The following is a 14,195-nucleotide window of genomic DNA, read 5'->3' as shown; positions in this document are numbered from 1 at the left end:
TGGAGCTCTTGCACAGCTCAGAAGCTGCTGAAGCCCAAGCAGTGGCTACGTCTGCATAGTAATGGCAAGTGCATTCTTAAGTTAGCATAAAGCTCATCTAATACTTTCAGTTTTAAAACAAATTGCCAGGTTGCCAGTCTTTGTGCGGTTGGTGTTCTTAATGCCAAGCTGTCATTATTAGAAATTAGGCTTGCAGAAAATGAAAAAAAAAAAAAAAAAAAGGTAAACACAGTAACACAGGAGATGCATGGGAAATTATCTGACAAGCAGGTGTGCAGACAGGCAAAACAAAACGTATTTATCTTTTAAGTGTAATCATATTCATGTAGTATGCAGAAGCTCCAGGCATGATTGACACCCTGCTCTGTGCTAGGTATACTGTAGACACTTAATAAAAGGCAGTCCTGGAGTCATAATGGAGAATTACTGGAGCTTCACATTTAACTGCAACACCAAGTACCTTACCACAATCAATTGTAAGAAAGAATTTATAGCATGGTTCAAGAGGACTCTGGATACTCTTAATATCATAAGATAGAGTAAATGCTAGTATTTTAAAGTACTTTTATTGTCATGTATCCATATGCTATCTGTAGTAGGAGATGAAGATAACTATGGTTTATTAGTGTGGTAATTGAGACTGAATGATGAGGACAATATACCAGGGAGGCAAATATATATTTACTCAGAATGCTTAAATGCTTCAGTAATTTCAGTGCATTACTCTGCTAACCTCTTCCAATCTGTTAAATATATATTGAGTAGATAATGAGGCTATATCCTTGGTGGCACAAATTATTTAACGTAAAGCAGTGGTTTAAAGCTACTAGTTGTGAATTATTCCAAAACCTTTACACAAGAAGTTCCCAAGATGAGGGCTGTGTATCACTGTCAGTTTAAAGAAAGAAATCTTGTCAGATTATGCTGGCTATTTCCTGTGTTTCCAGCTGCTAATTTGCATTAAAATATGGCCAAAAATACATCAGTTCTTCCCTAATATTACTTTGCCATGGAAGTATTTACTGTATTCACCAAAGTGTTGCTATGTACTTGTCTTGCAAAAGCCTTCAAGTCACATGGAGTCTACTCATCCAGGCATAAATGATACTATAAGAAAAGCTGATAGTCTCTTCTCTAGCATTTACTTTGCAGGATGTGCATTAGAGAAAAGATGCTTTCCGTGCCCCCACCCCCAAATAGCAGAAGGAAATGTTCCAGATTGATTTCGATTTCTCCTTCAAAGGTGACTAGAAATATTTCCAACATAATTGCAATAGCTTTTGATAATATTATAATTCACTTTGTGTGCATTTTTTCAACATAGACCTTTTGCTGTGCATCCATGAACTGCCTATGAAATGGTCGAAGCTGAATTAAGAAAAGTCTATTTCACTGCAGTATTTTAAATGTACATTTAAATATATTTTTAAAATAGATTCTCAGTAAAATCCATTGTATAGGTTGATACTTAAATACAATGCAAATTTAATGTAGATGTTTGGAAAATTATTAACATTTTAAGTTTTATTTTACACACTTATGAGATACGCAGTGTCTGCCTGTCTGTACAGATGCAACTTCCTCAGATGTCACAGGGATAAAATCCTGTTCTCCTGTAATTCAATAGCAAAACTCCCCTGGTCTCAACAGTACTTAGACTGCACCTTACTCATCCGAAGCACACAAGACAATAAAAGGATCTAGAAAATGCCATTTAATGTATTTTCCATTTAGCAAAAATCTAACTAATATATAAAAATATATAGTCAATATAAAACTGTATTGGTGTTGAAAATAGCAATAAATAACATTACTAAAAGAGAAGGGATCTATGTGATCAAAAAACCTAATAAATAAACTGAGAGAAAGACATCTTTTAGGGTTGCTGAATCAAAACCTCTGGTCTTTATTCCATAATGAAATAGCAATAACTTCATCAAGGGGTCAGCCTTTCAAGGAGTTGATTCATGTTCTAAAAATTGTCTGTGTTTTCCAGTGCAGTCTCCTCAGGTGACTGATCTGGTGAAACCCTCAAATGACTGCTGTATTCAGATGACTGTGTGTGACCCCATCCTCTACTCCATCTACAAAGAGGACCTCACCCTGCCCGTTTCATGCACGTGACATACAAGGCCCAGCTGAGTTTCCAAGTTCAGCTGGTTGCATGAGCAGCAGCCACAGGATGCTCCGTATAGTTCCCTACCACTTCTCAAACTTCTCCCTACCACTTTTCAACTTCTTAAAATAGGTGTCTTCATGGATATAACATTTACAGCTTGGAAGAAAAGAATAATAAAAGAGACACCACATTAAAATTATTTGTCTCAGTGATTCTCAAATACTGTTTCCTTTTTTCATTAATAGACTTCAGGGATAGTAGGAATGCAAAATTATTTTGGAATATAAACCCCAAATATATGAACAGGTGGTACTTAAATGAGGAGACAACATGCTTAAGGTGGGGTTCAAAGGCAAACGCAGAAGAAAGAGAAATACACGAATGTGTGGAAGAATACTGTGTTTTGGAGAAGAATATTATTTTGGGCTGTTCAAGTGGATGAGCAGTAATTAAATTATATTTGTAAACAAACAGATTCTTCCATTTCTTCAACGAGCATTAAACTGGAAATGAGCTCAAAATAAGACTGGTGATTAGTGTTGAACAGTTGCATTTCTGACAGGTAACCACCATTTCTGTTCCATTGTTTTAGTCATGATGCAGAATAAGAATGGAATATGGTTCTATTTGCATGTCTATAAAATGCAGATTCACGTCTAGTATACGGCTGAGACATATGGCATGATTTTTTGTTTTGATTGTCAAAAATTTTCATTATGCAGTGTAGATTGGTAGAGACCAAGATATTGCGAAATAAATTTCTAAAGGTAGATGCTGTCTTGAGCACATGTTTAGACTACAGAAGATGTAGAGGCATGAAGCTGAAAACTTCTGAGCATCTTCAATTTCTTTTGAAGTCTGTATGAATGAAAGTCTGGCCTCGTCACTTTTAGTGGTGACATACTGAGCATTCTGAGATTTTAACATTCTTTTTTTTTTTACAAACCACCTTTGTTATGAAACCTGTAAAGAAATAACCAGAACTGCTGTGATTACCTATATATACATTTCCAGATTTTTATTCGCTTGTTTGTTTTAGTGCAACTACAACAACAAAATGATGGTCAAGCTGAAATGCCTTCACTTCAAAATATAATGCTGTATTTTTAGCTGCATGAAGCAGGAAGATAATGGCTCTTTTCTGCCAATGCACCCTCATCTTCCTTTTTAGCTATATTAAGAAGGTTAGGAAAGACTCTTTCCTTACATTTCTAGAAAATATTTTCTTCAGGTCTTTACAGCTTCTCACAGGCAGATGATTACAATTTTCATGTGCCATCTTTTCTCCCTCAGAGAAAGGCCCATGTTTTCAGATGTTCCCAGCAGAAAACCCCATGTTGCTAATAATAAACCCAAGATTTCCCTCTGTAATACAGCTGTCCATTATATGACATTTAATTCTATTCATATAATCGTAAAGTCCTGTTCGGTCATAATTTGAAATGCATTGCATCTGTCTTTCCTGTATGATGTCCTCCCTATCTACTGTCATGGAGACTTGGATGGAAATTCTGCTATGGATAATTCTTAGAGCTCCACCATGCAAGGAACCTTGGCAACCAAAAATATAACAGGGAAAAACTATGTTAAAATGGTAGTCTGTTAGGAATAAAGAAGCATGACTTTTACTTTTCAATAATAATTCAGTAGTTTTGGGTTATTTTTAAGCTTGTCTCATTTTCTTCTGTGGCTCCAGCTGATTGGATGTCATTTGGTCCCACCAGTGTTTGAAATTCTTAATTATCTTTTCTAGCTTTCTGACATTGTGTTTTTCTTTTTGACATTCACATACTGTAAATATAGCTCTGTCCAGGATGAATCCCATTTAGCAGACAATGCTTGACAGCCCTAGTAAATTCAGAATGATCTATTCATTCATCAATATGTGTGTATAATTTCCATTAAGCTCAATAAAATTCCTGTACAGCTCTATTAACTAGAGTTTTTTAACACTTTAGTGTCTTTCTATTTGCCAGGAGGTTTCATCGTAGACTGAGATATCTCCCCAGCTTTTAAGGCTCTGGGAGTGTTGATTTGAAAAATGAAGAAGGATAAATTTTCTTATGGGGGTGGATTTGTTGGAAGATCCTCCTTCTGCACAGCTTGGCTGGTATGCCTATCCCAGCCTGGTAGGATACTTCCCTAACCTACCGTGTGTGGAGAACCGGTCTTTGTTGACCCAAGCTGCAGGCACTTGTGGTTGCAGGATAGGGGTGCTAAATCAGGGGTTCTCAAACTATGGCCCGCGGACCAGATACAGCCTCCCAGGGTCCTTGATCCGGCCCCCGGTATTTACAGAACCCCCCCACGCCCCCCCCCCCCCCCCCCCCCCCCCCCCTTCGCCGGGGGCTGGGGGGGGAAACCAAGCAGCTGCAGATGACTGCCTGCCACTTCATCCGCGCGGCAGCCCCTGTTTAAAAAGTTTGAGGACCTCTGTGCTAAAGCTTGCGGTTGGCCTGCTTAGACTGCAAGAGTGTCTCACTGTGTGCTTAGAAACATCCCCACACTCACGCTCTGGAAAAGAAAGGTTAGGAGAAAGAGCAGAGAGAAGTATCTAATAACTTCATATTGTGCCCTAACACAATTTGCCCATGTTTTCATTTCAAAGGTTAATATATTCAACTTGTGTTTGTTGAATCATGTAAAGTAATATTTCAAAACATCCTCCAGGAAACTAAAAAAAAAAAAAAGAAAAAAAAAAAGAAAAAAAAGAAGAGTATATATATGATGGTTAGCTTATCTTACAGGACTAAAAAATGCCTGAAGATCTTTGTAATGATTTTTGTGTGACAGAATCAGTCAAAGTTAATGATTTTGCAGGTCCTAGTTGTGGTTATATTAAAAATAATTGCATTACCCTAGCACAACTCGTTTCTGTTGCTACGTAGTTTAAATATTTTATGTAGTTTTTAAGGACTGATCCTATTCTGAGGTGGGGAAAAATGCAATAATCTGTGCCATTTCTTCCGTCTCAAACCACAAGGAAACTTTCTACTATCACTGTTATTGAGATATTCATCAATCAGCCTGCTGGATCTTCCTGTTTCAAATTTCTTGTCTTATCCTTTGTAAGTATTTTTTAAATGTGTAGCTACTTGTGAGCATTCTGAGTGTGTTTTTGAAACCCCCAGTTAGAATATGCTAAGGAAGTGCGAAGTCTGAACACCTCAGATGAAGTCAGATTTTTGTCCAGTGGAGGACTTCATGACCTGGGTAGTATGGACATGTATAGGTATTAAAGTATAAATTGGTGATGGGCAAGTGTGTTGCTTTTGTGTGCTTGTTGGAGGGGTGGTGGTGTCTGCAGAGTTTTTAAATACTTAGAGAAGCTGTTTCTTACTTACTTAGGTGAATAATAAAAGCCAATGAATACTGAAAGGGTTGCAAGATCTGAGAAAGAAAGCAGTAGGAATTTCTTGCATGTCGTAGCCAAAAGTTTTTCTTTTTTTCCGTAAATATAAGCAGCCAGTTTCTGATAGTATATCAGCAATACCACTTCTGCTGTAGCTGGAGAACAGAAAATGTAGTTTTACAGATTTGAAAAGTTGTGGGATATAGAGAAGGAGGAGAACAGAAGATGTTAACAAGAAAGAAGTTATGGAAAGAGGCAATTTTGAGCTAGTTTAATGGAGCTAATTACTATTTGTTTCTTAGTTAGTTCCCCAAAACCTCACATATCCTACAAATTAATGAACATCACAAAGTGTCTGTGGGTGTAAGGAATGGGAAGGATGTGGCAGAGGGCTCAGGACAATGCAGAGGATAGGTAACAGAACCTCTATGGGAATATGTATTCTTTCAAAACCAGAGATCAGTATAATAATACTTAACATCCATAGCGTGCTTTTTAATCCCACATTTGCTAAGATATATTGGCATTACTTCCATGGAAACATTTAAAATATGAACGTATTAATACTTGACATGGATAAGGTAAGGGAGGGAAAGGTTCAAGGAGGAAAATTTATGGCAGCTCAACAAGATCAGAGAAATGCTCTTTCCCAGGACTGGCACTTCAGCTTTGCCCTGTGCCGTGCTCAAACCTCTGGGCCACAGCTCTCCTGGGATATCGCATGTTATGTAGGGATGAGTTTTCAAAATGACCTACGAGACAGGCACCATACTCCTTCTGAAAGGCAATAGGACTGAGAATCCTAATGTCCCAAGGCCTTCCTGAAAATCTCATCTTACGTACAGTCTTAACAACTTCATCACACTCGCTAAATAACAGCAGATACTTGTTAACAGCATGTATATTAGTCACTGAAAATATTTTATCCCTGCTTTGGGGCTCCTCTAAAGAAATTATACCTCTCCATTGCTCAGCTTTCTCTATATAACACCTGAGAAATAATTGTTTTCATTTTTCTTTGCCTCATTGATTGTAGAATAAATAATCCTGGAATAACTCCCCACCCTCATTATTCTGCTGTATCTGGTGAGCAATAACTTTTGGTTCAGCCTGTCTAAGGGCAGCGGCAGGAGGGATGGCGAGGGATGGAGAAGAGCGGGCTGTTGAGATCCCTGACCGGTGCGGTTGGGTATGGCCGGCTTGGCTGCCTCCTTCTGTAGGTGAACAACGCAGTGGCGCTGTGAGGCAGCTTGCTCCCTGGCTGCCTTTGGGAGTGAGGAATCACCCGTGAGCGGGAACACCCGCATGCGGCCCTCGCAGCCTAGCCCCCCGCCGGCGGGCCGCGGCGCCCCCCGCACCGGGGCCGCGGTAGGACTGGCCTCCGCGCGCCCGGCGCAGCTGCCGGCGGGCCGGGACGCGGGGGGCGCTACCACCGCGCTGCGCGGGGGAGCGCCGGGGCCGGAGGCGGGGGGGGCCGGGCCGGGCTGCGCGCCCCGGTCAGCACCGCGGACAGCGCCCCCGGGCCGGCCCCGGCTGCGGCTCCAGCCCGGCGGGGGCGGCGGGTCCTGCGGGGCGCAGGAAGAGGGAGGAGCTGCAGGAAGCGGAGAGGAGGGGAGGGCAGCGCTGAGAGAGGATTTTCCCTTCTGTTGCTTTTTTTTTTTTTTTTTTTTTTTTTTTTTTTTTTTTTTTTTGAGGAGGGGGAGGTGGCGCCGCTGGTGGCAGGGTTTCCTCCTGCTGGGGGATGATGGATAGATGAGGCGAGCGGCGCCGAGCGCTGAGCCTGCTCCTGCGCTGCGGAGCGACTCTCCTCCCTCTCCCATCCCCTCGCCCTGCTTCTGCGTGAGTGTGTGCGGCTGCCCGGCGCTGTGCACCCGGTATATATACATCTGAGCCGGGAGGTGCTGCGAGCTGCTCTCGCAGCGCTGCTCTGTGCGGGAGGAAGGGCTCGGCTGCAGTGCTAGCAGCGCCAGCAGCAACAGCAGCACCAACAGATTTCTCCGCCTTCCTCCCTTCCCTTCAGCTCCATCTCCCTTCCCCTCCCTCCCCCCACGTCTTTTTGGGGATTGCTTTTGAAATTTTTCTTCTTCTAGTCTGCAGTCCTTGTTATTTGATACTTAGTGCCTTTTTGTTTGTTTGTTTTTGTTGGGGTTTGTGTTTGCTTGCCTTTTTTTTTTTTACCTTCCTCTGAGGAGGCACAGACACACACAAACACAGAGAAATAAGGGAAAGAAAAGTACCGGGACTTATCCTGCTGCTGCAAACCCAGAGACGGCAGAGGAAGAGGGGGGTTGGCTTCTCCCCCAAGGTAAAGCCCTGCCCCCTTTACCTCCTTGCCACCTCCTCCGAGAAGGGGAAGGAGAGAGGGAGAAGGAGCCAAAGTGGAGAAAAGCAGCTCTTCTGCAGCTGGCATTTGGAGTACAGGGAGCCAGGAAGCGAAGGATGGTTGTGGTTACCCGAGCGGGCTGCAGGGCAGCTCTCTTCCTCTGGATTTTCAGCAGCATCAGCTGCAGAGCCAGGACTGCTCTGTCTGCATCTCGTAAGTACCCTTTCCTAAGGAGCATGCACGATTTCAGCTCTGCAATAAGCCAGAAGGGAATTCCCACAACTCGGGGAGGCTGATTTTTTTGTCTTTGCTGGTGAAGCTGGTGTTTGCTTTGCTGTGTATTTTCATGTCTGTGTGTGCACCGAGGTTTAGCACTGTTCACAATGCTCCCCATCAGGTCCCTCTTAGTGTAGATAATTTCAGTGGTAGCTGGTGTGGAAAGTTGGAAGACCTGCTCTATGATAGAGGCTTGGTTCTGCAATGGTGTCAGAGTGGGAAAGGAATCAGGCAGAAGCTGTTCAAAGTTTGGGGGTGGTTTTTGTTTGTTTGTTTGTTCTGGTTTGGTTTGGTTTTTCCCCACCTTCCTCAGAAGACAGACTATTTGCATTTGGAAGTACTTCCACAGTTGTCTGAGGGAAAGGAGATGTGAGCAGTTTCCATAACTAGTGTTTTATCAAGGACCAGCAAGAGAAAATGTCTCATTTGAAGAGGAAAGAAAGATGGTGAGTTGATGACAGAGAACTGAGCCAGGACAGCTGTTCTTGAGAGTGAAGTTTTGCTTCTCACAATAAAATGAGCAAAGGTATTTTAGAGGAGACCAGAAATTGCCCCCTAGGGAGGCAGAAATAAAAGAGAAATGATCAAGCATCTGCTGAAATGCTTAACTTCAGACCGGAGGAGTGCAGAGCACCTATACAGGACCCCATTCTGCTATCAGTGTAAAAATGACAGCGCACTCATTGATTTCAATGGGTGTTAGATCAAATCTTTAACATTGCACTGAGCTGTAGTTTCCAGCAAAACGTTTACAGGTAGATGTCAGTGTGAAGTATTTACTTGTTTCTCTTCAGACCATGTAAAGCATTTGCCCTTTGCAAAGTATTTTTGAAATGCATACTAAAATGAAGCAGTGCGTTTTTATAGAATCGTCAAAAATAGACGCTACTGTTGACTTCCTCTGCTGTTTATAGAGGGAAGAGATGTCCTGACATGTTCCAGATAGATGTGCTGGGGCTGTGTGTCTGTGAATGGGGGTTGATTCTACCGACCAAATGGGCGATTGTCTTAGAATGCAATGTATATACTGCATAAAGATCTATGTGGATCATTAAATTTATTTGTTTGTTTCCTTGGGGGCAGGAATAAACAATGCAATGGAGCACTGCTATGCTTTCTCAGTAGGTTTCTGTCTGTTATCATCTGATACCTATTGAAAAATAAAACAATGTCATTGTTCCAGGATTTGCTTACACTTAGACATTTATTTGAGTGTCAACAGAAAATGTACAGCAGTGTTTGCATTGTATCTAGGGCTCAGAGGCTATAGGATGTTCAGATATTTTTCTACCTTTGATTTAGGAGAAATATTGATCCTGAGGTTTACTGCTCAGTGCTGACCGGCTATCTAATTTTTCTTCTGAGTATTACTTCTTCATGGTAATTTCTTAGGCTCTGCATAACAGGAATATAAAGCAAACAAAAATAATAATTGGTGACTTAGGTTGTCAGAAATCTGGTTTTAGAAAACAAAGTTCCCTGTACTGCTTTTCTGTAATAGGATTTCTGAGCTTTTTTTCTGTCATTCAGTAATTAGTGGCTGTATGTTAACTTGAAAATGACCTACAGTGGATTATCTGATTACTCAACAAACAAATCTTTAAGTTTTGAAAGAAGTTAGTTGAGGGGTTAATGGTTGTAGTAACACCAGTAACTCAGAAATTTCACGTATAAGGAATATATATATAATTTTAATGAAAATTTACTCATATATATTCCCATTTTGGCAGGGTTTTTTTGTTTTGTTTCAGATATTCAAAGATTTCTTTATATTAAATTACCTTCCAAGAGCTTATGCACTACACTTCTTATGTAGCGTATAGCATTTCATTTCTGACTCACTTCTGACAGTGAAATGGAGGTAGATTTGTTTACTGGAAACAGCAATATAGCTAGAAGTACACGTCAACCTTAATATTACAAAAGGAGTATTCACATTGCAGTACATGCTTAAAATTCTTGTAAAGACGCCTGGGTGCTTGGGAAGTGGTGCCACGGTAGGAACTCAAGTGCTGTGTCACAGTGTTTTGGTGCACCACTGAACTGGTTGTTCTGTTGCACTCTTTGATATACAAACTGGTCACTGTACTTATTTTCTGGGATTGTTTATCACTTCATGTGTAACTGCTTGTAAATGGCATTGGGGAATGCTTTTTCTCCTTTGAGAAGAGAAAGAAAGCACTTAGGTTTTTCTCTTTTTTTTTTTTTCTCTTCTTTTTTTTTTTTCTTTTTCTTTTTTTATTTTTTTTTCCTCATCAGTTGATTTTGAAGATCATACTGGGAATACTGCTGAAAAAAATTGTGTGAAATGCAACTTTGATGTAAAACTGATTTCCAATCACATTTTTATTTTCATCTGTATCGTTACTTGATGTTTTGACTTTGAAGTAATGTAACAGCAGTAATTTTATTGTTTACAGTATTTCTTAGGAAGTATGCAAGATTCATGGTGTACAGTGAATTACGAATCCCTATATATGAGCTTGCTACTCAATATTTTCTTAGTCTGCTTGTGCTGACATAGAAAAAGATACAGTTTTCAGAAAGAATAGAATTGGTCATCACTTACGTGAATACATTTAATCTCAAATGTTTGTTTACTTTGCAAAGTCAGTAAAACTAGCTCTGTCATTAAAATGATGCCTCTTAGTAATACTGTTTCAGAAGTGATCACGTTGAAAGCTTTGAATCTCATTCAGTTTTATCTCAAGATGAAGTGGGTGTTGAAAGCCCATCTTGTAGTACAGTAAACATACAGGGTGATACGGCATCACACACACTAATACTGAGATCTTACTGTAAATTTTATTCAGTGATGTTTTTCTTACCTTGCCAATAAATTCTTCGTATTCTTGCAATTTTTTTGAAATAAGCACAGGGGGATCAAAACTCTTTAACTTCTGAAATCAAGGCTAATGAACAGCTCAACCAGGAGAGGTCATCATAAGATAAAAAGTAACATGGAAAATACAAATTTAGTGCTTTATAGTCTTTTCCATGTCTTAAAGATGGAATTATAAGAATATGACTATAGGAAGGCTAACTTTCACCTCTTTTCTTACAAAAAAAACACACAAAGCAGTGACCTTGTCTTCTTAATGGGGATGTTAAAAGGATTCATCATAGGATCATCTGCTTCTCTATGAAAGCAACTCACTTTAGATGTAATTATCTTTCACAGCTAGTTTTTATTTTTGGTTATGTCTGTTCATGCACCATGCAAACCTGATCAGTACAGAACTATTAAAACTTACGATTCTGAGACTTTCCATGCTTTTGCAGTAGGTCCCATGCCAGTGCTGCAGTTGAAGTTTAACCCCTTTTTACGGTAATTGATGCAGAAATCAAATGAAGAGCAGGTATAGCAAATCATGAAGATTTGTGTATCAGCAAAAATATGCATCTTTTAGCCTTGTCTACATGGCACCCAGGCTTTCTTTAATAGCTTGGGTAAAGCAAGAAATGTACTGAAAAAGTGTAATGTCCCTTTTGAAAGAGCAAGGCATTGTATGAGAAACTTCTTTTCAGGACTTCTGGACTAGATAGAATTAGAGATTCTATCCATCCAGTTCATGGTGCTTGAATGTTGGGTATGTGGGGATGTCACGTATTCTGTTAGACTCACAGCTGGTGTTAGTTCTCTTCCAGGTAATTTTTTGGACATAATGGTATTTTGTGCAATCTGGTAAATGCCAGTTGTGTTTCTGTTATATCTGGTTAAACTTTCCTAGTTTAGGCCCTGTTGTCTGGATGCAAACTTGGAGATGCCACAGAATTTAGTTTCAAGTATACCGGAACATTTTCATGTAGATTTAAGGTTTAATTGTTTGTCTTACTCCAAGGGTGTCAAAGCACTTACAAATATACTAAACTTTTAAACTGAGGGCCTAAGTTTCCAGTAAGGCCATAAGATTTCATAACATTAAACATATGCTGTTTTTTTTCTTTCTGAACTCTGTAGCTGAAAATTAAACTAAACACATCTGCAATTATATAACAGTACCATTATTTAAGTGCTATGCACCACAATATAATACAATCAATATTCAACAGGCAAACAAGAGTTTGTTAATTGGTTATTATTTGACAACTTTGAACTGAGTTACTCAGGGTGACTTTTACAATGCATATGCTTTTCCTAGAACAATACAATAACCTTACATGTGAATGAAATAGTAATAAGTAGTCTACTGGCATTTCCATATTTGTGACAGCAGCTAGAGCCTGCGTCGGTGCTGAAGAGCCGAAGTTTTAGAGTCCTTAACTTCTGTGCATGGAACATAGCACACAGCCTGACCGCAGGCGTCTGTCTAGGTACAGAAAGTCTGATTCAAAGTTTGATATGGTCAGTTGGCACTGAATCAATTGCAAATGCCATTGAATTAATGTTTTTTAAAAATGGTTTTTGCTGGGGTTCTTTTTGTTTTCTTCTGGGTTTAGTTCATTTATTTTTTTAAACTCTGGTGCGCTAATATGGAATAAGACACAAAAAGTGCTTCAGTAAGTGGTCCAGTCTGCAAGAAAGTTTGAAACTGAGGTTAAAGTCTAGGAATTGAAAACTTGTCTCTGTGCACATTGGCTGTTTCTTGTGCAGAGACAAGAAATATTTTATGATTATTTCTCTCTCTTTTTTTTTTTTTTTTTTTTTTTATACTCAGGTAACTTTAACATATTTGAAAGATTATTTCAGTTGATGCAGTCATGACAGTAAATTCTTTATATATAATATATTAATCAGACATTAGAAACTGGAGATCTACTTTGATAACTCTTTATCACCATGGATTTGTGAGAGAGTAGGTTTTGCTATAGGAGTTCTTTAGGAATTTCAGCTTGGATCTGTAAATCTTATAAAGAAACAGTTCTCCTGTTCAATGTGCAGTAAATATAGCAATATTTTAGACTTTGTAATATTCCTAATGATTGGGGCAATCACAAAGTATGCCCAAACTATGGGGGTTTTCTACATTTTCTACATATGCAGAAGCTGATCTAATTTGACTCATAGGTCAAACACAAGATAACTAGTTCCATCCTGAGGTGTGCCACTGCCCATGCCTGTATTTCCCAAGTGCCAATCATGCTGGGTCTTACAAAAGTACATGGATTGGCAAATACGTTTCAATCTCTTCAGATAGAAAATGTTAGAGAACCAAAATCAGTCCCTCCTCATCAGATGAAACTCTGAGTGACTTTTTCATTTTGTTAGTCTTCAAAATTTTAAAGAATACATTTAAGATTATGGCATTGTTTAGAAAGAGGTGTTAATTTGATGAAGGCATCGTTCCAAAATCTACATGAACACAGGGTCCTTCTTTGACAGATCAGGAAGATCTGTGGGACAAGGAGTATGAACTGGTAGCTTGATTCTTCTCCCACCAAAGGACACAGAAGTGCCACTGTTTATAAGGACTGTGTGGTTGTGGTTTTTTTTTGTCAGTGTATCCATGATTCAGTCTGTTGGTGTGGGATACTAGAAATGATTAAAAAGTTCTTCACATTTCTGCCTTTGAACTAGCACTGATTTTATCTGTATTACACTTCATTTATTCAGCTGCTTTATTGGCATTGCATAGGTAGATAATCTGAGACCACCAGCTAATTGCAGGACATGTTAAAACTAAATTTGGTAGTGTAGGAAATTGTGGTAATCAGTAATCAATTCTTTTGAGCTATTTGCAGTTCCAGCTTTGAAGATATCATAGATATAACAAAAGCACTCCCAAGACTGATGTTTGACATTTACAAAGGACTCCGGTACATCTAGATTTTGATAGCTCTGCAATTTTACAAGCAGCTTTACAAAGTTGAGACCTTTCCTGCCTAAGAAATTGTCTCAGTATTCTTGTGCTGCTGTAGTATCTGCCCATTTCCTATTTGTTCCTTAAGCTTGAACAACTGGTAATTGAGACCAGAAAAAGATATTGACGTTCACATTTACCTCTTTCTTCTGCCCAAAAATGTCTAGAGATTTTTTGGCTTTACATACTCGTATAGAGGTGTTTTTTCAGATATTTAAAGTGAGTGTTCATGCTAAGTCCACTGAGGGACTGATTTATTTAGACTTACTGTTCATAATTTGATGTTAATATTTATCAACATGTAAAATATTGATCAAATATTTT

General features: G+C 39.4%; 1 protein-coding gene across 1 annotated transcript in view; it reads left to right on the top strand.

The window, feature by feature from the left end:
• The first annotated feature begins 7,683 nt into the window (after positions 1 to 7,683).
• The window catches only part of CNTNAP2 (contactin associated protein 2), a 1,145,700-nt gene continuing 1,139,188 nt past the window's right edge, over positions 7,684 to 14,195 (top strand). The window contains exon 1 of the mRNA XM_040592035.1: positions 7,684 to 8,007. Coding sequence (XP_040447969.1) covers positions 7,911 to 8,007 — 97 coding nt within the window. The 5' untranslated portion in view covers positions 7,684 to 7,910. The remainder of the gene's footprint in view (positions 8,008 to 14,195) is intronic.

This window comes from Falco naumanni, chromosome 4 (genome assembly GCF_017639655.2).
Source record: "Falco naumanni isolate bFalNau1 chromosome 4, bFalNau1.pat, whole genome shotgun sequence".
Lineage (NCBI taxonomy): Eukaryota > Metazoa > Chordata > Aves > Falconiformes > Falconidae > Falco > Falco naumanni.
This window is presented reverse-complemented; position numbering and strand designations above follow the sequence as displayed.